General features: G+C 32.3%; 3 protein-coding genes across 5 annotated transcripts; 2 read left to right on the forward strand and 1 right to left on the reverse strand.

Annotated features, from left to right (window-relative positions):
• The first annotated feature begins 294 nt into the window (after positions 1-294).
• Positions 295-4,396, forward strand: LOC101243387. The gene is made up of 2 exons (XM_018813161.2): positions 295-1,260; positions 2,814-4,396. The coding sequence occupies exons 1-2, from the start codon at positions 429-431 to the stop codon at positions 3,656-3,658; spliced, it is 1,677 nt and encodes a 558-aa protein (XP_018668706.1). The 5' UTR covers positions 295-428; the 3' UTR covers positions 3,659-4,396.
• A 5-nt stretch (positions 4,397-4,401) lies between these two features.
• On the forward strand, positions 4,402-10,718 carry LOC100176518 (solute carrier family 35 member F5-like). 3 transcript variants are annotated; one of them, XM_026835798.1, is made up of 11 exons: positions 4,402-4,603; positions 4,891-5,049; positions 5,424-5,489; positions 5,937-6,060; positions 6,821-6,951; positions 7,398-7,567; positions 7,956-8,143; positions 8,664-8,823; positions 9,201-9,291; positions 9,495-9,646; positions 10,228-10,718. In XM_026835798.1, the coding sequence occupies exons 1-11, from the start codon at positions 4,436-4,438 to the stop codon at positions 10,283-10,285; spliced, it is 1,467 nt and encodes a 488-aa protein (XP_026691599.1). In that variant the 5' UTR covers positions 4,402-4,435; the 3' UTR covers positions 10,286-10,718. The 3 variants fall into 3 exon arrangements, with proteins under 3 accessions (XP_026691599.1, XP_026691600.1, XP_026691601.1); XM_026835799.1 differs by having other exon boundaries at positions 5,424-5,480; positions 9,495-9,645; XM_026835800.1 differs by having other exon boundaries at positions 9,495-9,650; positions 10,228-10,368.
• A 655-nt stretch (positions 10,719-11,373) lies between these two features.
• LOC100179606 (supervillin-like) lies at positions 11,374-23,118 on the reverse strand. The gene is made up of 24 exons (XM_026835790.1): positions 22,991-23,118; positions 22,560-22,731; positions 22,065-22,246; positions 21,631-21,816; positions 21,239-21,358; positions 20,888-21,013; positions 20,430-20,509; positions 19,873-20,023; positions 19,518-19,642; positions 18,479-18,566; positions 18,084-18,206; positions 17,440-17,597; positions 16,992-17,130; positions 16,562-16,646; positions 16,004-16,148; positions 15,446-15,659; positions 15,100-15,203; positions 14,811-14,865; positions 14,500-14,637; positions 14,078-14,180; positions 13,655-13,873; positions 13,208-13,345; positions 12,752-12,867; positions 11,374-12,305 (listed from the first exon to the last, which is right to left on the reverse strand). Exons 1-24 carry the CDS (start codon positions 23,024-23,026, stop codon positions 12,072-12,074), a joined length of 3,237 nt encoding a protein of 1,078 aa, XP_026691591.1. The 5' UTR covers positions 23,027-23,118; the 3' UTR covers positions 11,374-12,071.
• Between the last annotated feature and the right edge of the window lie 71 nt (positions 23,119-23,189).

The raw sequence follows: 23,189 nt of genomic DNA on the forward strand, positions 1-23,189 counted from the left end.
CTATATTATATTGTGATATTGAATACGCTCTTAAATTTTGATTTTATTATATAAATCATGCTTACAATATACGGACTCTAGGCACAATATATCGGTAATATCATTACGAACACTAAAATTTGATGTGTGTTTCTTACAGTATTATTTATTTAATAAATGACATGCAAAATCTATAAACTACAAATATTCTTTACATAAATACTACAACACGTGTAGAGTCGTAGAATCATGTTTCTATACGTACTTCGTTAACTCCCTTAAAATATTACTCACATTAAAGTTCGGTATTGATTTAGGGTAAACCCCACGTGGGTTGTCATTTTGTAAACAATTGTTTTCGTTTGTTTTCATTCAAGGTTATTTTGATAGCCGTTTGCAGCTTTGAAATTCGCTTTAGTTTGTTCTTGCTACAGGTTTGTTAATAGAAGATGGCGTGTGAACGATATCAGTGCAATTTACGCCCAGATTTATTAGAAAAAGCTGTTCGGGAACTAAACGAACCTCGGGATAATGATGAACGATTAAAAGCAATTGATCAGTTGCGGGATAGCTTTAATATTGAAAAGTATGGGCCACTTATTCGTTCCGATGATGGATTTATTTTAAGATTTCTCAGAGCTCGTAAATTTAATCAAGAACGGGCGTTAAAAGTTCTGCAAAATTATCACACAATACGGAAGGATTTTCGGGAATGTTTTTCGAGAGTAGAAGACCCCATGAGTTTGAAAGCCGTGATGGATACGGGTATGATGTATGCTGCTGAGGGGAAAGTGAAGAATGGAGAGTCTGTAATTATATACAGGCCTGGCTTGTTGAGTCAAGAGGTAAAAATACACGAAGTTATTGCTTATGGAGTTTTGTGTGTGGAGGAGTTATTAAAAGATGAAGAATACCAAATATCAGGAAGTATTACTGTTGATGATTTGACACAATTCAATCTTCGTATCTTGGCTCAGTTTTCCCTGCATGGAGCTAAGCGTATGAATCAGGTTTGGCAAGACTGCATGCCGGTTCGAATGAAGTCCATTTATATTTTTAATGAAGGAAGAGTGTTTGACATTATCTATACAATGATGAGGCCTTTTATGAAGGAAAAAACGAAGAAGCGAATAAAAGTTTGCGGGGATAATTATAAGTTGATGCATGAAGAAATTCCCCCATCTATGTTGCCACCATGTTTGGGGGGAAGTGGATTGCCAATAGAGGATGCTTGTAAAGTATGGGTGGAGAAACTGTGCAAACAATTGAAAAAAAAAGGATAAAACCATGCATACCTAAAGGGTTAAAGCCATATTATATATCAATTTTTCCTTCCAGAGTAAAAATGATATTGGAATGTTTAATTTCTTTATGTTTGGTAATAAGAAAATGGATTGAACCATATTTAGATGTAATTTTCTTTACCCGTAAAAGTAATGATAATATGTATATGCTATAATGTTGATTTGTTTATGTTAATTAATGAAAAAAAGGATTAAAACCAATATCTATTTATATTATACAGTTTCTTTACAGAGTAAAATTGATGATATAATCATATATTTAATGATCAGTTTCTTTATTTTAAATAAAAAAAAAAGGGATTAAAAGTGAAACCATATATAGGCCTACCTAAATATAATTTCCAATAAATAAAATAATGCTATAATGTTGAATTTATTATGTAAATTACTAAGTTATATGCTCGTTTAATTATATTAGAATATTAAAACTGTAGCAAAATCTAATGAACAATTTAAGCAGCTTCTTATACAAGGTTGTATATTTCACTGTTATGCGTTGAGAAATTAATAGCTATTTTGTTTATTATTATTATTATTTGTGTGTATTTATTTGTGGTTATAAACCATGTTTACCTTTTGTTAAACAGTCTATGATTGCCATTATTCCAAATAGATTTTGTGTCCTTACATTTGGCTACAAGCCTATAGTATACCTATAAAGTCCTTTTTCCAAATGCTTACATTATTTGTGCAAAAGTAATTGCCTAAAATTGGGTTAATTACTTTATTAAAACGTTGATAGTTTCTGATTCTCTATGAGTTATAGCCCACTGTTGCAAGCAGCTTCTGATAAAATCATGCTGTACGTTTGAGCTATGATGCATATTCCATTATTTCACTAATTTCTTGTTGTTTGAGCAGGTGAAAGGATTAAATGTTTGCTAAATTGTGGTCATGCTAAAAACAAGAGAAGATTAAGCTGCTTTTAAATACAATGTTGCGAAAAATGGATTTGTATAGCAGGTTTTTTTAAAATCTTGGTCTGATTCCCATAAGTATATCCCTAAATTACAAATTCTATGTACGTTTTACGGTTACCTTTGTTATTTTATTCCGAATTTCATAATTTGTATAGTGTATGACTATAGACACTCTTGTTTAACTGATCTTTGGACACATGATGTGATGATAATGCATTACAATGAATAAGCACTGAATTATATTACCGGTGATGTCACTATTACTAACATATCCTTTTTCCTGAAATGATTTGCACCAGTTTCATGTATCAACCACTGGCCAACACACTGCAATGCATTAATACACAGCACATCAATTATTTAAAACACTGGCTTTTTATGTCGGATTTAATAATGGGATTCCAGTTACATTGTAAACATTTAATATTTTGTTCAAAATTTCAATTATAGTTAAACTCCCTCCCCTATTGTATTTTGAGCATTTTTTATGTAAGAAATATTTGGTAAAATTTTAGGTATATATTTGTAGCTTTTAACTGATTTTATATTACAATTTGTTAAAGGGTACCAAGATACTAAGATAGGTATTTTAGATAAGTTTGCTGTTGAGTTGGTTTAGTTATGGGGCGGTACGAATGTAAACTCTCCCCTGAGCTCTTGGATAAAGCTGTGAATGAATTGCATGAACCTCGTGATAATGATGAAAGGTTGAAAGCAATTGATCAGTTAAGAGAAAGCTTCAGTGTGGAGAAGTTTGGACCACTCATAAGAGAAGATGATGGTTTTATTTTACGATTCTTGAGGGCCAAAAAATTTGACCAGAAAAAAGCTCTTGTTATGCTGCAGAATTATCATAATACGAAGAAAGAATTTAAAGAGGTGTTTGAAAAAGTTAACAATCCTATTGTACTGAAGCCACTCACTGAGAAAGGGATTATGTACATGCTGCAAGGTGCTTCTAGGGAAGGAGCTGCAGTGATGATATATAGACCTGGTTTATTGGATGCAGATGTCAATATCTATGATCTTATGGCTTACAGTGTGATGTGCATGGAAAAGGTCATAGAAGAAGAAAAATATCAGATTTGTGGAGTAGCAAGCATTGAGGATCTGGAAAACTTTAACTTAAGTATGATGTTTAAGATCAGCCCGATGGCATTGGCTAAGATGAACAACATATGGCAGGACGCAATGCCCCTCAGGTTTAAAGCTGTTCATTTGCTTAATGAGGGAAAGGTATTTGACATCTTGATGGCAATTTTCAAACCTTTTATGAAGAAGAAATTGTTGAAGAGAATGCACGTCCATGGGAGCAATTATGACGAACTCCAGGACTTTATCGACCCAGCTCTTCTTCCTCCATTTCTAAACGGAACCGGACCTAGTCCCAAGGAAGCAGCTGAGGAATGGAACAAGATAATGGAAGAGGAATGGCCACAAGATACTGCATTGTAATTTTTAATGTAATTCTGTATATTTCATTTCTAATTCACATCATTTCACGTTTTTTTTTCGAACCTTTTTTTTCAAACCATCATAAAAATGTGAAATTGTTTATTAAAGTAGGGTAAGATGGGTCACGTTTTATTTCTATTTTCTTGTCCCATTTGGTAAGAAACAAACAACATTCAAAAAATTATAAACCCCTGTTCCAACGACTCCCATATACCGTTGTTAATTGTTGAAAATAGATTAGGATATTTGGATATTATGTGCTAAAGGTGTCCTATCTTCCCCCACAGTACTATGTATAACCAGCAATGCCAATTCACCATCTCAGGTTAATTATTTTATGCATAATTATGGGTATGCCGAACCCTGACAATCCTGACATGTGTATACTGTATAAATAGAATGTTTAAGTTAAGTTGCACTTTAATAGCTAATAGTAATTGTTTAACTTCATTTACTGTTATAGCTTGGTGGTTTTATTATGTTGTGTAATTTGTGCAATTAATCTGCTACATTTATAGTTAAAGCTATGCTGACTTGATTGTTTTAATGTAGTTTAATTATTAAAACCTTTTAATTTTTGTTTATTTTAAAATGATACTCCATGTGTTTAATTTTTTAGAATTCATGCACATTGTTTCATTATTATAAAATTTGATTTGAAAGTTCCAGCGGTTTACGATGCATTTAATTTAGAATTCATGCACACTGTTTCATTATTATAAAATGATTTGAAAATTCCAGCAGTATATTTTGTAAATTGTAAAGAACTTAAATAAAATGTCAACATTAAATGAAGAAGAAGAAGAAAATGATGAAATTAATACACGAACCAACTTAGTGGCCAACCCAGCACCTGCTAAACAAAGCAAATCAAAGTTCTGTCTTGGACTATTCTTGCTTCTAGTGGTTGATATAATATGGGTGGCATCATCTGAAGCCTCACGGGTAAAGATTTTTATTACATTTATAAATATTTTAACACTATTGTCATTTTTATAACAAAACTCCATTTGTACTTTGATTGACTTATCTTAGTACAATAACAAAATGCTAAATTATAGTTACACAAAGAACTAAACATCGCAACTGAGTTTTTACTTCAGCAAAACTTTAAGTTAAAAAAGCCCTATTTTTTACCAAAAAAAGTGTGTTCGCATCACTAACACTCCTTAAATTTAATATAATATTATCGTACAAACAAAATTTTTAACATCTTTCTTGATTTGTTCCAGTACTTGTTCAAGGACATTCACTATGATAAACCATACATGAGCACTTATATAAAAACATCAATGTTTTCAATATATTTAATGGGTTTCATTCTCTATGCACCATGGAGAAGGCAGTGCATAAGATGTGCGTGTGATGACTATCCTGGACAATATCAACTGGTAAGTAGCACATCAGTGTCAATATCCTACAACGTATTTGTTGTGTGTTTAACTACTGAAAGGAGTTTGTTTTATCATGTATATAGAGTATTTGTTTAAATTTAAGTGAAAGTTAACTATTGTTTTAGCAGCTGTTGTTTTGCTGCTAGTTCTCTTCCCTTTATTGTTTTAAAAAAATGATCTTCTCTATCATATTAAAAGATATATATATATATATAACTGAAATTATTTTTGGTTATTTTTTGGCAATAAATAGTTAAATACCTAAAAAAACAATGAACAATATAAAATTTAAGATCAAACAAACTAATAGCTCAGTTAAGTCTTATAGCCCATCAAGGTAAATATTTGTTAAAATAAGTTTTTATGTTTAGGTTCGTGAAACTGATACCGAAGATACAGATTCTGAATATCAATCCAAGAACTCCTTGGTATTTATGGTATTTATATTCTCAGGACTCACTATATATACATATGTATATATATATAGGTTATAATAAAAATTATTATATATAATTATGTATTTTTATTGAATCATAGCTGTAAATATTTCAATTACATGTCGCATTTAAGTAATAAAGCAATTTTGTATCTTGATATTGTTAGTTGATGGTTATCTACCATTGCTTCATAAATATTTAATAAGCATAATTTTCAAGCAGACCTGTATTTATGATTTTATATGGGTAGAAAAATGTAATTTACAACCATTTTGCAATAAAAGATCAACTGGTGTACAAACCCTACCTAAATTCCAGGTCTCCTGCTAAAGAAATTTACCTTAATAGAATACAACATAGTTAATGTTATAGTATAAGCTTCATTCAAAAATTAGTTGTTATATTTATATAAATGTTTTGATCTTAAATTTGTTTAACTAATTTCAGAGTGAATCAATTTATGTTCCGACCAAACTCCCGTCTGCATCTGAGTTAGATAGCAGCGATGGAGAGAAAAAAAGTAAAAATCGCGTCAAGTTTAATCATGTGATGGAAGTACGACATTTGGAAGGTATTGTGATGTCATAATTAACAATATATAATTATATTATTTTTGTTGTTTAGAAGAAACTACTTCATTAACTTAGAATGTTGCTTATTTTCTAATGTGGTGGGGAAAAGACTGTCCTTATATCAAAGTTGTCCAATTTCATACACCTTGTAACCGCTCACAAGTAATAAATTTTTAACATTTTTATGGCTGACCATTTAAACAACCCATTCGTAACCACTGGATTAAAGCAATTTATGTTTATGTTAAGTGGCTTGCACAAGGACTAAGATTATTATTCTTATTATTCTTATTGCACTTTGAACATCTTCAAGAATCAGGATGCTCTTTAGTCGATATGGTGTGTTGTTGCCCTTAATTAATGCAAGATAACCAGTTTGTACGTTATTATGTGTAACCAGACTATTCACAAAAAGTGTCATATCTATTCCTGGTCATATACCCTGAATACCCATGTTACGCACCTATGCCACTATAACGGGGATATACAAAGTCCGCATATGCACCTTGTTCCCGACTGATTCTACTCCCCATCGTCGATAAAGAAAACACTCTGTTTTCTCTATAAAGTGTACGCGCATCGTGATGAATGGAGCATTATTTTGAAGTTGAAAACTTTTGCATGAGCCGTCCAAACAACTAACTTGTAAAAACTTGGTGGAGAATGTTGGTCGTTTTAAAACTCGTACACAGAAAGAAGTTGATCATGTGCATTCCTGGACAATAATATTTATAAACATTAAACAATGTTATTATTCAGACACAGAAGAAACAAAGATGGCGCGCATGAACTATGGAGCTGCATTAAGAGCAAAGTTTCGATCAAAATCTAAGAAAGGAAAACTGACAGTTCCTCAAGTTATGAGGATCAGTTTCTTCTTTTCTGTTGTTGTAAGTTAACAATAAAGCGTAAAAATAAATGAATATGTGCCTAAAATTAGAGTTAAATATTTTTTTGTAATTTTGATTTATTTGGAATTTTTTAATGCTCGATGCTGCTACAGTTGTTGGCGTATGTGTATCTTTAGGCAATACACTTAATGGCATTGATCCAACCCAGTGGTTATTAATGGGTTGTAGCACACTGGGTGTAGGAGTATTCAACTCTGCCTAAATCTCAGGTCCCACAGTGTGCCACGGTAGCACCTCACACACATAGGTAAAAAGTTACTTTTTTACAATGGCATAAGTATAATGGAAATTGTGCCATTGTAAAACATAACATAAATATTATTTTAACCTGAAAATAGTACAATATACTTAACTGGTGAAAAATACAATGTAACTTATTACTGTTTATTAGCTGGAAATAATGAATCGCTGATATTATTCTACAGTTCTTTATTGGTAATGTAGCTTACCAAGAAGCATTAGCTGTATCTGAAGTTTCTTTGGTCAACGTATTATCTTCAACTTCTGGTTTATTCACGTTGATTCTCGCTGCATTGTTTCCAAGTGGTTCAAGCGACCGATTCACACTTTCAAAGTTGTGCGCTGTATTATTATCGTAAGTTGAACTTTTGTAAAACAAATATTTTTTTTGTCATAAATAATTATAAATCTCAAATTTGCATTTATCAGTGCGTTTTAATGTAATTTGTTGTTTTTGCTAATATTCCACTGTTGAATGTAAATAACATAACAAAAGTTAGTTTTATTTAATATTAATAAACAGGGCATATTAGTTTAATAAAAACTACATTTAAATGAATGTGACTTATTTATTCTGAAAACCAACTATATGTTTAATATTTTAAAACAGGTGTACAACTGTACATAGCAGCAGAGTTACCAAATCTGCAATTTAACTCAATATTATAATGATATATTGATAATATATATATATATATATATATACAAATATATACTAAATATTTTTTACCTAATATTCACAGAATTGCTGGTATTACAATGGTTGGACTTGGAGCAAGCAACACCGATATTCAAAGTCTTTTTAATTTCAACAACTCATCTCTTGGAATACTGTGGTCATTAATTGGAACATTTTGTTACGCACTTTATCTTGTTTCGCTCAAAAAATCTGTGGGTTCAGATGATAATTTGGACGTTCCAATGTTCTTTGGTGAGAAACTTTAGCATGGCCCATGGGCACCTAACTTTTGAAAAAGTAGGGTGTTTTACTGTTTTTCCCAAACTTTTTCGTTCTTAAGTTTCAAACCTTTAAATTTTCTTAAATGTTTTGTAACTCTTCATGGTTAATAGTTTGTAAATGCAATATTTTGTGTAAAAATTGATATACCCGGCAACTCCTAAAGTTTGTTACATGACCCCTATTTTGGAAAGCAGTTTAGGTTATGTTTTGGTTTTCAAATTCCTTTAAATGCTATAAAACAATTTTAGTGGGGTTGGAAAAGATGGGACACCTTTAGCACATAATATCCAAATATCCTGATCAATTTTAAACTGTTAACAACGTTCTATGGTAGTCGTGAGAATACGGTTTTTTAATTCTTTGAAATTTCTTTGTTTACCACCAAATAAGAAGAAAATAGAATGAAAATGTGTCCCATCTTCCCCCACCCTACTATATAGATATTATTCTTTACTCCATATGTGAACTAACAATATATTAAAAATTGCAGGATTTGTTGGTATGTTCAGTTTCACATTATTATGGCCTGGTATGGTGGCTCTGCATTATGCTGGTGTTGAACCGTTTGAATTACCAAACAAAACAAGTATTATACTTGTGCTTGTGAATGGATTGGTGGGAACTGTCATTTCAGAATTACTGTGGATATGGTAATCTTTTGTTATGTATTAATGATATAATTATGGCTATAACATTAAGAGTGTGGTAATCTTATAATATAGTTTTGCTGTTTCTTTATTTGATGTATTTAAAAAAAAGAATGCTATTTGAAGTATTGCGGATGAAAGCCTGGGGGGCTAGAAAATGACAGTCGTTATAACACAGGTGTTCTGTTTCATACACCTTTATGCTCGCCAGGGATAAAATATTTTTAATTTTACTAATTTTTTAATTTTGACAATTCAAACAACTCATAGGGAGATGTGTTGAAGTCAATTGCTGTTAAGTGTCTTGCCCAACACATACCCACAATAGCAGAGCTGAAGCTCCAACCCGTAACCACTACTTACATACTTATACATTACAGGGGTTGTCTACTAACATCGTCACTCATAGCAACCATGTCATTAAGTCTCACCATTCCACTCAGTATAACACTGGATATCGTGTTTAGAAAGGTGAGGTCTTATAATTAATTAAACCTAAACCCCATTTTTCACAAAACAATTGTAATTGTATCACATTTTCAATGTTTTATTCATTTTTCCATGTTAGGGTTAAAATTTGGTGTCCTGCTATGCTGCAAAAATCACCTTACAGATATTTTTTAAACAACAAAATTTTAAAATTGTTTTTTTATAGTTCTGTATAAATTTTCCAGATTCAATTTTCATGGTTATTTTACGCTGGTGTTGGGCCAGTATTTGCTGCCTTCCTATGCGTGACTTACCTTTGTCATAAACCTGAAAGTGATCCCATACTTACTTTAATTAAGAAGTTGTGTTCATGCCTTTGCTGTTGCTGCAGAAAAAAGTAAGTTGTTTTATTTTGTAACAAAAATTTTTACCATTATTATTATTAATAAAAAAGTTGTTCCCAAAATATATGGTATTTTATTATTTATTTTATAAAGAATAAACAAATTTTTTTAAATATCTTTGCCGAAATTGTTTTTACAAATTTACAAACAGGCTAAAAGTTTATGAAATAGTTGCTTCCATGTTATAACTCTTGAGTTGCATTCCCACACGAGGAGAAATAATTGTTTTTCTTCCATGTTTTGTTTACATATATGCAAAACAATACACTACAGTGTGCTTAGGTAATCTGGTAACCCACACAATGTAATCTCAATAAGGGTTCACCAGTTCAGTGGTATGAGTTATGATAATATTATATTGATTTTAATTATAATGTTGAGACATTGTTTATACACATGATTGCCCATTTATTGATTGCTTATATTTCTCACATATTAAACTACACTTACTTGGACCAATTGCTGTTAAGTGTCTTGCCTTAAGACACAGGCCTTCAATTTTTACAGTATTAGGTTTTGAACCCTGTAACTTCTGGCTATGATTTGCTTACTAAACCACTGTAATTATCAACAGAAAAAGTGATGCAGATCATGAACAAGAGATCCCTCTCACATCTATGGAACCCACATGATAATTAGTACAATGTTTTGACTAGTAACAGCTACACATTTAACTGCTTTATATTCTGCCAGACCCATTGGAGTAGGGTGGGGTAAGATGGGACAGGTTTTTATCTTCTTTTTTGCGTCTCACTTGTTAATTGATTAAATCACGATCAGGAAAAACTGGATTTTGGTTCTAATAGTATCCCATCTTACCCCACAGTATTATATAACAGTTAATATACTTTTTGTATCACATGCACAATGTATAGACAACATAAACACATTTACTGCGGCACCATATTAATGCTTTTAATTATATGTGCAATTTTGTGTAGCGTGTAGTACATACCACAGCCGTATTTTATTAGTTTTACAAATTTTTATTGTGAATATGTGAATAGACTATTGTGTGAACGGAAATATATTGAACAAGACAATTTTTAGTGTGGGTATATTTCATATTACTTGTGAATTTGTTGTAAAGTGCTAAATTAAAACTTGATAAGCTTCAGCGATTTTGAGTGATTTGTTCTATGCAGGTAAAAAGTTGGTTAGGACAAAAACAAATTTGTTACATACAATGAATATCAGTAACAAAGCATAAAAAATTAAAAATGTTAAAAAATAAAATTGATAAAAAAAAAACAATTTCCAATTGTTTTAACATCTTGTTCATATCCTGTGTTTTGCTATGGCTGATGAGTGAGGATGAAACCAGAACAAGAAATATACAAAACAAGAAAATTCCAGGGATGGTATTTTTGGCTACCTACTAAAGTTAGTCGGTTGCGGTTACTATTGGTTAGGCGTTTTTTGGTCGGCCGACCAACTTTCTGTGCATTACTTATTACAGAAGTTAGTCGGAACTAATTTTTATTCAGTTGCTTTAGGCGGCGACCAGTTTAGTTGGTAGCCAAAAATGCAACCCCAGTGTATAATCTTTGCACAGACATTTTTTTGTTATAGACATTGAGTTTTCCTTTGGTCTTGGTGGAACATTTGTCCCACTAAGACATTTTGTCACACAAGGAATGTCCAAGCGTGTTATATATTGAACAACATATATTTTTGTATCTAGTTACCAACTCATGTTGGTACAGATGAAACAACAGACTTTATGCACGGCCTCGTGTTTATTGCAAGTGAACATACAATTTACAGATAATCAATGAAGATATAATAATCACGATGTACAAATTAATGCTTACATCATATTGCTGTGTTGTTTAAAGCAACAAATAACTTTGGGAAGCATGTTGTTGTTTTAAACTTATATAGAATATGGAAATACCTGTGGAAAATGTTATTTTAATTATCTGTTGCTGTTTTCACTTTAAATTGATCTGCTGAAAGTATGGAAATAAAATAAAGGCTTGAAACGAATTAGAAACTGAGTAATTATTGAAACTATTAAGCGGAACCACCATCACCAAAGAGCAGCTTGTCTGTATATGCATAGAATAATTTGAAATTATTGGGAACAATTACTTTGGAAACATTTTATGTGACGTAAAGGCCATTTAAATTCCATGCTGGGAAAAAGGCAAAACTTTAAAGTGCAATGTAACATAGAAACAGCAGGACTATGATGTTATAATGTACAAAAAAAGTAGATATCACTTGAGTGACGGGTTGGCTTAACGATATAGTGGTCAGTGAACAGTGCTGCTGTAAGAAATAGAAAGATAAATGAAACAACAGATGTTGTTTATGATGCAGTGGTCTCTTATGCTGTGCCACACAAACTTCTAAGGAGCAAAAACTGGGCAATGATAGAGGACTTCACCTCTGAAAGAATATCAGGAAAAAATTTCAGAATAAATTTTTCTCTTTTCGTAACTTGCTTTGTTTCCAAGGTGGCATGTCGTAAAATTCTACTTTGGAAATTTGGAATAGTTTTTCAAAGTCTGACTGTGATAGATAAGTTTCAAGGTGGTTTGGATCCACACCTTCAGGCAGGGGAGTGGCTCTTAGTTCCTCTATGCTGTATGTTAGTCGAGATAATGTTGATAGGATTTCACTAACTGAGGTTGGTTTATTTGCTCGCTGTAGAAAGAAATATTAGATTCCGCATCAAGTAGCACTTTATTTATTTGTAGATCACTTATCCACTTTCGGTAGCGAGACTACAACTTATGTGATGGTTTCAAACATTTATGCTTAGAAGATACAAGTCTAAAACATTTTTCTTTTATTTAAACGTTAATTTGTTTTTACTAAACAAGTTAGTATGAGTCAGTTTATACAGTTTTGTGGGTTCAGCAACCACACTTTTATTTCAAATTGCTTTTATACCTAGCTTGTTTTAACGGATATCGATTTAATGCCAATTCCCTTCTCTTCATTGTTTTATTAACTTGATCTACTATATTTTAAGCAGATACATAAATTTGTGGTATGGTATGGCACATCTATATCATAACCACACATAGCAATTGACAATACATTAATAAAGTTATAACCTCGCACATTACCACACACCCACAACTTACTCTTTCTTCAAATGAAAGTTTCTTTTTACTTTCCATCCAAACGAGGAATGAGTTGGTGAATTCAATCGGTTCATGAAGTTCATGAATTAACATTGGCGTGAAATCGGATCGATATTCTGTGAAAAAATGTTACACAATAATATTTTTTAATAGTTACCAAAGTTTCACTTTTAATATAGTTTTTTTTTAAATGAGCGTAACTTTTTTCTTTACAGAGCAATGACAGTCATTATAACACAAGCATTCTGTTTCATACACTTTGTGCCCGCTTACGAGTTACCACGTATGTAACTTTGGGGTTACAGTTGACAATTTAGACAAACCACTACTGGGTTGGAGCAAATTCTGTTAAGTTTTTTACACAAGGGGACACATACATCCAGAATGATAGCAGCGTTAAACCTCACACTGTGGTCTACAGGTACGCTGGGTGCTAACCATCATTAACAAACAAACCTTTACAATAATTGACAGTAGTTTCCAGGGCAAGCCGTCGACTAATATCAAACTGTCGTTTCCCCGAACCTTTCATACTTTCACCAACCTCACTTTGCCATAAATAAACTCCCTCAGTTGTTTCAACCAACACAAATGCTGCATTAATTTTACAAAGTTTCATTTATTCAGATTGATTGAAAGTTTAATTTTACGAAGTTTGATTAAAAACCTAACTTTTAGTTTTAATTTTAAATAAATTTTAAACAAATTTAGGTAAATTTCAAACAAAATCTGGGGTAGCATTGTTAAAATGCACCTCATAGATTAATGTGGCAATAATTTAGCTCTGCTTATATTTTTAAACATCAAACACCACTGGGGTGGTAAAACACAATATCACCCTGCTTCAAAGCTTAAGGTATGTAATACCATGCACCCCAACATTACGCCTATAATAACCCTTACCTGGTTGCATTAGTTCTTTAAACTGTTCTTGAACAAGTGGAAAAAATTCAACATCGTTTTTTTCTTCTTCATCACTTGGAAATTCTGTTACCGGGTGGAGTTCTTGGGAGATAAACTCGTCACCAGAGGGTAGTAGATGCCACGCACGAGGAGGAATTAATTTATCATCAGTTGTTTCCAACAAACTCATGTACTTGGTTCGTCGTATCCGACCAATACCTGTCAATCAAAATAAAATAAGAAAACAAATTAGGAATAATTCATAGTTTTTGAATTTTTAGGTTTGATTTTTGGCCAAATTGTTGTGTTTTTTTTGCCATTTTTAGAAGTTTTTTAACTTCTGGTAATTACTACTGCTTAAAAATATGCTCAAAAAACAATAAAAAAAATTGTTTTTGTGTATTTTTAATTCCCAAAAGTTACCTTCAGCAACATCCTGATTCTCACTTCCTTCTTCACATTCACTGAACTCAACACTCTTACAGTTGCTACGGAAACCAAGATATAATGGTTTCTCTTCTTTGATCTAAATATAAATATAATTTGGGGCCTTCACTTCTTAGTCAGAAGATACTAGGTTCAAGGTTTAACACTTACGAAAGTGTGTCTACTTTTTAAAGAAGTATACAAGGATTTATTTACAGAAGAATTAAAAAGTGATATTTATGATTCATCCAGTTAAGGATTTTTGTCTAAAAACTTTAATCACTTATTTTGTATTAATTTGTTGCATCTAAATTAATTTTCTATAAAGTTGCCCTAAATATAAATAAGTTCCATTTAAGCATTTAAAAAAGTAAAAATTGATAAAATAATAAAAAGTTAATAATAAAATATTCTTTCACCTTGTTAGCAGCTTCTGTAATCAACTTTCGAGTAATCTGAGGTGAAAACTTTCCGTGCCAAACAACGATCTTCCCTAATCTTCCGTTTAACAACATCAACGATGAACGAGAACGAAGGGATTGACTTTCACATGGAATCTGAAATTTGGACATTTTTTTAAAATTAAATGATAAAAAATAGTAAATTAGGCACCTAGGATTTAATATCAATATTTCAACAAATGTCCTATACGAAGATTTCTTTCTGGCTCTTTATTATAAAATTTTTGACTAGTAAGATGTTGATTGACACACAGGTTACAAACATTTACCTGATATAAAGTTGCTTCATCAGAGGATGTTCCTTTCATACAGAAGAGTTTCCAACTAAGATAAAAAAAAAGTTCACTACAGGTCAAAATTCTTTAACCATTATTTTCAAAGGTAGTATGAAAAAAATATGAAATTTAAGTATAAGACTTATAAAATGCCCTCACAACTTTTATAGACCGTTGTTAATTGTTTAAAACACAATCAGGATATTTGAATATTATTTGCTAATAGTGTCCCGTCCTTCCACACCTTACTATATACATAACATAAACACACCACGCCACACACCTGTAAAATCCATCTCTCTTCCCAATCTTGCCATCCACCACCAGCATTCGGCCACCAAAACATTGTCGCATCGCTGCAGGTTCACGACCTTCATGTACTGTCATCTGTCAACCAAAATTTATTCTCACCAATATATTAATCATTAATTAAAACAACAAAGAGAAAAGTATTAACAGCAAAACCACAGTCGTAAAAACCTGCAGAGGTTAAAACTATTTGTGGCTGCTAAACCCAAAACTTGTGGCTGCTAAACCCAAAATAAATGAACTCATATTGAGTTGCAATATAACAAACATTAAATTGGCAGAAAAGTGTGCGTAAAAACAGACTATAGCCCACACTGTACCTGAGGTCCACCATGTGTATCTATCTCAGTTGCCATTAAAGCTGAAGCCCCTTTTTCATTCACTGAAGAATCTCGTCCCGCCCATAAAAAGTAAGCTGTGCGTTCACGTCCATTCACCGCTGATTTTAAATCAGACCCAGGCTTAGATTTACTTGCAAGCCACTTGCCCGTGCTTGATACAACGTACTTCCATCTCACAACATAGGTTTCACTCCTGTAATAAATATTTCAAAATGAACTGCTGCTGCCAGACTTAGTGTAAATGTTATAAAGCTTTTGCAAAAAAATTCTACTAACATGATCCATGTGTGTATGTATGTGTCTTTGGGAAAAACAATACATGCAATTGCTCCAACCCAGTAATCACAATTGAGTTAAATTTTTCAGAATTTTTTTAAATTTTCAGCCATATATAAAAATATCAAAAAAACACCTGCAAAGTTACATTCCTGGTAACACGCACGAGGTGAGGTGTATGAAACAGAACACGTGTGATTTATCAACTGATATTGCTCTATCATGTGAGGATAAAGCAAGTTACTTTTATTTATTCAATACCTGTGAAAAACTCCTTGGTTTGGTTCTTCAACTTTCACCATATTTTTGTCAGTTGCATACCAGGTGTCAACGGAACTTGTTACAACAAGTAAGCCACGACCATCGTCATCGTACATGTGACCATGACCTCTCCATAAGTTGTGACCTGTTTATTAATGAGTATATTGTTAACCTTATGCTATGTGTCAAGTGATGGCATATGTGTTTGATCATACAATAAAAGTGCATGGGGTATTCAACTATTCATACACCTCATGCTCACAGTCGAGTTATAACATGGGTGTCCTTTACAAGTCTTCCTATACATCAAACACACATTGTGTATTCCTGAACCTCATGCTCACTGTTAAGTTATAAAGTGGATGCTTTCTTTTAAACTGTACACACATGGTGTAGTCATACATCTAGTGTCTTATAATTATAATCTTACACGATCCATGACATAAACATACGCCAACGACAATTTATTAACAATTTTACAGTTTGTCAAATCTGTCAGTGTTACCTTACCTACAAACATAAATGTAACTTGTTTAACTTTATTCATACGACACATACCTTCCAAATGTAGGGGAAGAGGTTGTAACCTTTCACTGCGTAATAACTTGACATCGCACGCCACCATCTCGGGTTTAATGGAAACCTGCAATAAGTAGATGGTTAATGCATAACAATTGTAAATGTGACATGCGTCTCTAAGAAATCTTTTTATATGATGATTTTTTAGTCGTTGCTAATGCTAACGCAATAAAATATAAAAAATAAGAGGTTGGACTATAAAGTGGTACTGGTTAGGCATTTAATTTGGGTTGGTTTAATAATGGCTTATTCCAATACCACCAAATAATGCTTTTACTGTAAATAGCATAAACATGACTGTAATTAACACTCATCCAACCTAAATTAAAATAATATAAAAGCAGTTTTTCCCACGTATAAATAACAAAACAGAAAAAAATCAGTGTTTAACTTCATCTGTAAATAAAACCTTAGTTTTCATCTCAGCAGCAATATGACCACGTGATGTTTCTCTCATGATATCATCACGATCACCAATTTCACGTGAAATATTCGACCAATCCTCAAACTTCTCTTGCACCAATGAGGTTTCCAAGTTCTCATTTACTCTGAAAAAAATTCAAATAAAAACTTTTTTTTTAAATTTTTTTTTGTCGTATAATTTTCATCTTTTATCTTTACAAGATAACATTATACATATACTTTTTCTACTAGTGCAAAAATATCCCCAAATCAAAAAGCACAAATAACCAATTGACCATTATTACAAATCACTCCAGAAAATATTTATGGAAGTTTTGGTCACTATACAAATTATATGTTTAAGTTTTAAGAATTTTTTTTTAAATTAAGTTGTTGACCATGTATGTAAGCCTAACAGATCCGTCAAAATTTAAAAAAATCAAACATATTTTTACCTTGCAAATAAACCCCATTCAGGTCTTGAACCTTTAAGATTGTTGCAACCATCTTTAATGGGAACAAACGGACAGAACCCAACATCAGTATAATCGTAACCTTGGTCCCATAATGTTCGTGCAAGTCGTACAGCAAGTTGACGGTCGTTGAATGAAACCTGGTAATGTGGTGCAGAATTTGGAGATTAATGAATGAATGAATGAATTTGTTGTTGTTGGTGATCGAATAAATGTATCTTGTTTATTCTTGGTGGTGAGCACCGAGTACCACATAAGTAACTTATTTATGGGAAATTGTTTTATTGAATTACCATATAGCTAAGTAATTGAGATTAAGTATCTTGCCCAAAAACACATATTTCCACAATGGTAGCAGTGTCCAGCCTCAAAACTATATTCTCATGGCTAGAGTTTGGTTGCTAACCACTGTGCCACAGCGCCAAAATAAGAGTTGTGTATTAACAGTTACTGACATGGTACCTCAATAATACAAACTCTCAATGCATAAAGGTTAAGGATTAAAGATCAGTGGAAAACAGTGTTGTTGGTAACAAGGAATAGGTAGAGTAATTTAGTTTTAGTGGGTTAATAAAACTAAGTTACAGCAACTGTATTATAATATAATAATAAATGTAAATTCTCACCTCTTTTCCCTGCCATATATACATCTCTGCACCAAAGTCAAACACATAAGTATCCAAGCTATTCAATGCTGCCATGGTCGGTAGTTTGCCCCACGATTCTTTATAGGGGACCAGTTTAGAATCCTACAGTAAAAAAGAAGGGTAAACAAGTAAGTATTTTTTTTATTTTCTGATTGAATGTAACTAATGAACGAATGAATGTAACTTGTTTATTCCGGCTAGGCAGAGCAAAAAACTGTGGTTGTAACACGGTTGTTTAGTTTCACAGCTTGTGCCCGTTTACGAGTTATCATATATCTACCTTTTTCAGTGATTTGTTAACCACTTTGCCACAGATTAAGATTATCACAAAGAAACTAACAAAAATTAGAACTGATAATAGAACTTAAACATACTTCAAGTTTGTAAGATTTAATTGCAGCTTCTGCGTTAACTTCGTATAACTCGTCCTCTTGGTCGCCACCATATGGCTGAAACTCACCACTGGTATAGAAAAATATTTTTAAACAAATTTTCAAATAAAATATTTTAAATATAGTAGCACCCCCATTTTTCGAGCACGGTAGTGGTCATATAGATCCTTTTTCGTCGAACAGTTGTTCTTGGCTTTGTTGTTGTTGCTGATAGGGCGATTTTTTTCCACACTTATCCTAATTCTCAATTCTAGCATTTTCTTTAATCTCTTGATTGAAATCAAATCGTAATATATATTTATAATTTTTAGACTAAATTTTCAAATTTAAAACCGCACAATTAGCGTGTGTGCACCTAAGCGTGGACGAGTGCCTTTTTCTTATCGTTATCTTTGGTATAAACACCGCGTCTCTCGTTTCTTCGCCTTTTAGTTTACCGCTCGCAATAAATCATTATGCAGCCGCCATAATATGAATAATATTAACTTCTAAAATTACCTATAATGCTGCGAGATTACGGTTTACGCAAATTCACAAAAACAAACGTTTTTAAGCAACGACAAGGTTAACTGGTGTAAGTTTACATGTCAACACATGGTACAGGAGTTGTACAAAGCGTATTCACACATATTCTTTACCAAACTTTCAATCCTTATACGTCTTAAATTTAATGAGTTAAAATACACCAATTAAACTTTTGATTTGTTTTTGATCGATCTCAGTCGACCATTGTAGTGATAGGGGCAATTAATACTATGCTAATTAGTTTATACCGTGCTCATGCATTAGATCTGTGTGATCTCTTGTTTATTTAAATAAATAATGTTATTTAGTTGCGAAAATCATCCAACTTCATGGGCAAAAAAAACATGCTAGTGCCACAATCACATAAATATCATATAAGACATAACATGAAATTTTATCTCTTCGATTGAAATAATAAAGTCATATTAATATAAAATTGATCAAAAATTAAATGAACAGCAAAATACAAAAAATTTAAAACAAGTTATAAACTTACATTCCACCGATATGAGAGAAAAATTCTTTTGATTTAAAAGCTGAAGATTTTAATTCATCAATGATTGTAAGTGATGTTGCTTTTGATCCTAGATCACCTTTGTGTATTATGTAATCTGCTATCTCCTGAAAATTCATGTAAACATTGTCAATCTTTTTTAAGTTTCTGGCACATTAGGATAATTGGTATAATTATATAGCAAACTATAAAAAAAGATATATTTTATACAATTCTAAAAAAAACTATAAAAAAGTTTATGCTAAAATGTTTAGATAGCATATTTTATAAATGGAATAATATAAAAATACTCTTTTATCATTTGCATTTTGTTACTTTAAAGCAAATTGGTAATCACCTGAACTTTCACTTTTTCGATTACGTTCGAAAATTCACCAAACCAAGCGTAAAGTTTGGTTGTCATGACGAGAAGAAAAGCATCTCCGCTGTTCAGTGAAGCGGCACATGGCTCCACCAATCGTGTTTGAACATGACGCCGACCTTTGACCCTGAATTAGCCAATCGGAAAATAAATTCTGTTACTTTTGTTTCCCGGTATATTGTAAGATAGTCCTTTTTAAGTTAATCCAGTATTTAAAATCAAAATTTCTTCGTTTAAAACCAAGAAAAAAGGTGTTTAAATGACAAATGAATGAAATTAATTAATCCTTTATATGATAGGGAAACTTTAGGAAATCCAAAATGGGTGTCTTATTTCATACACCTCATGCCAGCATACAGGTCTTTGTATGATTGGATCAATTATTATGAGTTGTCTTGCACATAGACACACACACCCACAATGGTAGCAGCGTCTAGCCTCGAACCCCTACCCTCTGGTTTACTTAAATATGGGCACTTTAACTGCTGTACCACGAAATTGGACAAAACTTATATAATTCTATTTATTCAAACCTGAGCAACATCTTATCACTCCAGGGTTGCAGATCACTTGCTGTAAAAGCTGGCTGAGTTTTTGTACTTTTCAAGTTTACCTGGTGAATAAATTACATTAATTATTAAAGAAGAGAATGTAAATTTTATTCTCGCAGAATGAGCAACAACAGTTTTTACAAGGTGTTCTGTTTCGTACACCTCATGCATGCTTGTGAGTTACTACAGACTTTGTGGGTGTTTTTTTTTGAGGTGATTCTTTTCGTTCGTTTTTGTAATGTATGCTGACAATTTGAATAAAACCAAGACCACTAGGCTGAAGCAATTACACAATACACTTACATACAGTTTATTTCTTTTATTGTAAAAATGGCTCTGTGTTCCATTTAACTCAGTTTGCATTTTGCAGTATAAAAGTATTAACACATTACTTTGAGTTTTATACATAAAACATACAAGAATAACGTTTAATATCTCACCTTGCTAAAGTCAGCTTTGTAAGCAAGACCAGCTAACGCAGCTGAAGTAAAATGGTTGCCACGCAAACTGGCAAGACGCTGCTGTTCTAGTTTGCTAATATTAGATCTCTGCTCAGTGTAAGATTGCTGGAAAAATTAAATATTACAAATACATTTCATAACTTTTACCACAAAAGACACAAAATTCAATCTTTCCACTATGGCAACTAATTTATTCTTAAACTAAAATGTGCAAATGTCAAAAATAAAAAAGGGGGCCAACGTCAATTAACAAATGCACTGTAACCTGACAAAGAGAAAAAAAACTATATATATATAGTTTATTACAATATCCTATAAATATATTGTTACCTTTATATCTTCCCTTGCAGCTAAAGCTTTTAGTGGATTTCTTGCCGAGCGTTTATTTCGTGCAGTTGGACGTTTTACTCTCGACTTTAATCGACCGATGTCGGATAACTTGGTGTTTCTCTGTGATTCATAAACAATACATTATGATACTAACTTTGAAATAAGACCTTTTAATGTTATTAATGTTAACCGCTAAGTTAAACAAATACCAATCCTAATGAAGTGTCCAAATTGTTTGCCATACAGAAAAAAAATCGACAAAACAAAGTTACAAATGTGGTAACTGGTAAAAGGACATGAGGTGTATGAAGAACACTTGTGCTATAACTACTGTCATTGCTGCCGCACGAGGATAAATAAATTCATTCATATTCTGAACATGAAATATTTACATCAACTTTAAAAGTCTCCTCAATTTCCATCCAGGAATCCTGGGTATTTTCTGTTTCTTCGTTCCCATTCTCATGAACTTCTTCTGAGACTCCGTTAGAATGGATGAGAGGAGATGACGAAGAAAAGAAAGAGTTGAATTCATGGTCGTCCATCATCGGGATTTCTTGAGTTGTTTCTTCCAATTTCTATAAACAATTTTGTTATTTAAAAAAAGGAAGTATTAGATAAAAGGTATAAACATTACATAAAAATGAAAGTATTAGATAAAAAACGGAATATTAGGTATAATAAGGGAAATACTATATACCACTGGAAGTATTAGATTTAAATTGATAGAACTGGAAATATTAGACAAAAATTGAAAAAATCAGATTAAAAAGTGGAAATAATCGATCATTTTCAGCAGAAATTTACTCTATGACATCATTATCACCTTAATAACATCTTCCTCTAATCCTTTCTGTGATAACTTCAAAACTTCGGAAAGTTTGTTCAAACTCGGTTCATCATTCTTGACATCGTCAATCGTGATCACCGGCTCGTTGCTCACGGCAACAGGGAGGACTTTCCTCTTCAAAGATGGAGAGGAGGCGATTGGGACACCTGTGCTGCCCTCTAGTGACAAAAATGTAGTAGGTCAAAATCGTGAGATTAAACAATCGTAAATTTGGCATATGTCTTTGATACAGTAGTGAAGACCAAGTAATTAAAATAATGCAGAAAAGGTATTATCAACAAAATAATGGCAGCAAAACAGCAGCCGTTAAAACACACAGTATTTGGGAACTATTCAAGTAAAGCTGTCATTTGTTACTCTAAGCTATTTAATTAATCAAAAGGTAAACCGAGTAATTGTAAACACATTTTTGACATGTCTTTTTAAACCTTAATTTACTATGACATTACAACTTTGAATGAAAACACTTACCACGTTTATGAGCTTTTGCATGAACAGTAAACTGAGTTGCATCATTCTGTTTTCCTGACTTTTCCTTCCATTTTTCGGAGTTTGCGATAATTAAATTCAATCGATCGCTTATGTTTGCTTTGCTCGTGGCTGATTCTCGCTGAACTTTCACAGTTGTGTCAGGCTTGGAACTCTAGATAATAAAATAATGACAAGTGCTGAAATAGTTGTGTTTGAAATTTTTTAAACTGATGGTCACGTTTCACATAAACTTCATAATATAGTGAGTTGAGATCACACACAGTGGCCTACTATGGGAATGACCAAACATGCTTCACTCCATAGAAAAAGGTGCCAGTTTTGTAGGTTTCATAAAAGGGGCCGTAAAAGTGTTGGAAAACTTATAAGTCGCAACTCATATGTTCACACTCATTGTTTAAGTTTCTACCTACCTTCCATTTCTCTTCATTCCCCTGCAGTTTACTCATTCTCTCTCCTAAGCTCTTCACGCTTGAGTGATTATCCTTCTTCACTCTTCTCTTCCAATCTTCTTCCCGATTCTTCTCAAGAAGTTTTAACCTAAAGAATAAACATTAATTGCTTGTACGGTGCCAATAGGAGCTTGCATAGTAATCAAATGACACTCAGTAC

Source organism: Ciona intestinalis, chromosome 9, assembly GCF_000224145.3.
Source record: "Ciona intestinalis chromosome 9, KH, whole genome shotgun sequence".
Classification (NCBI taxonomy): domain Eukaryota; kingdom Metazoa; phylum Chordata; class Ascidiacea; order Phlebobranchia; family Cionidae; genus Ciona; species Ciona intestinalis.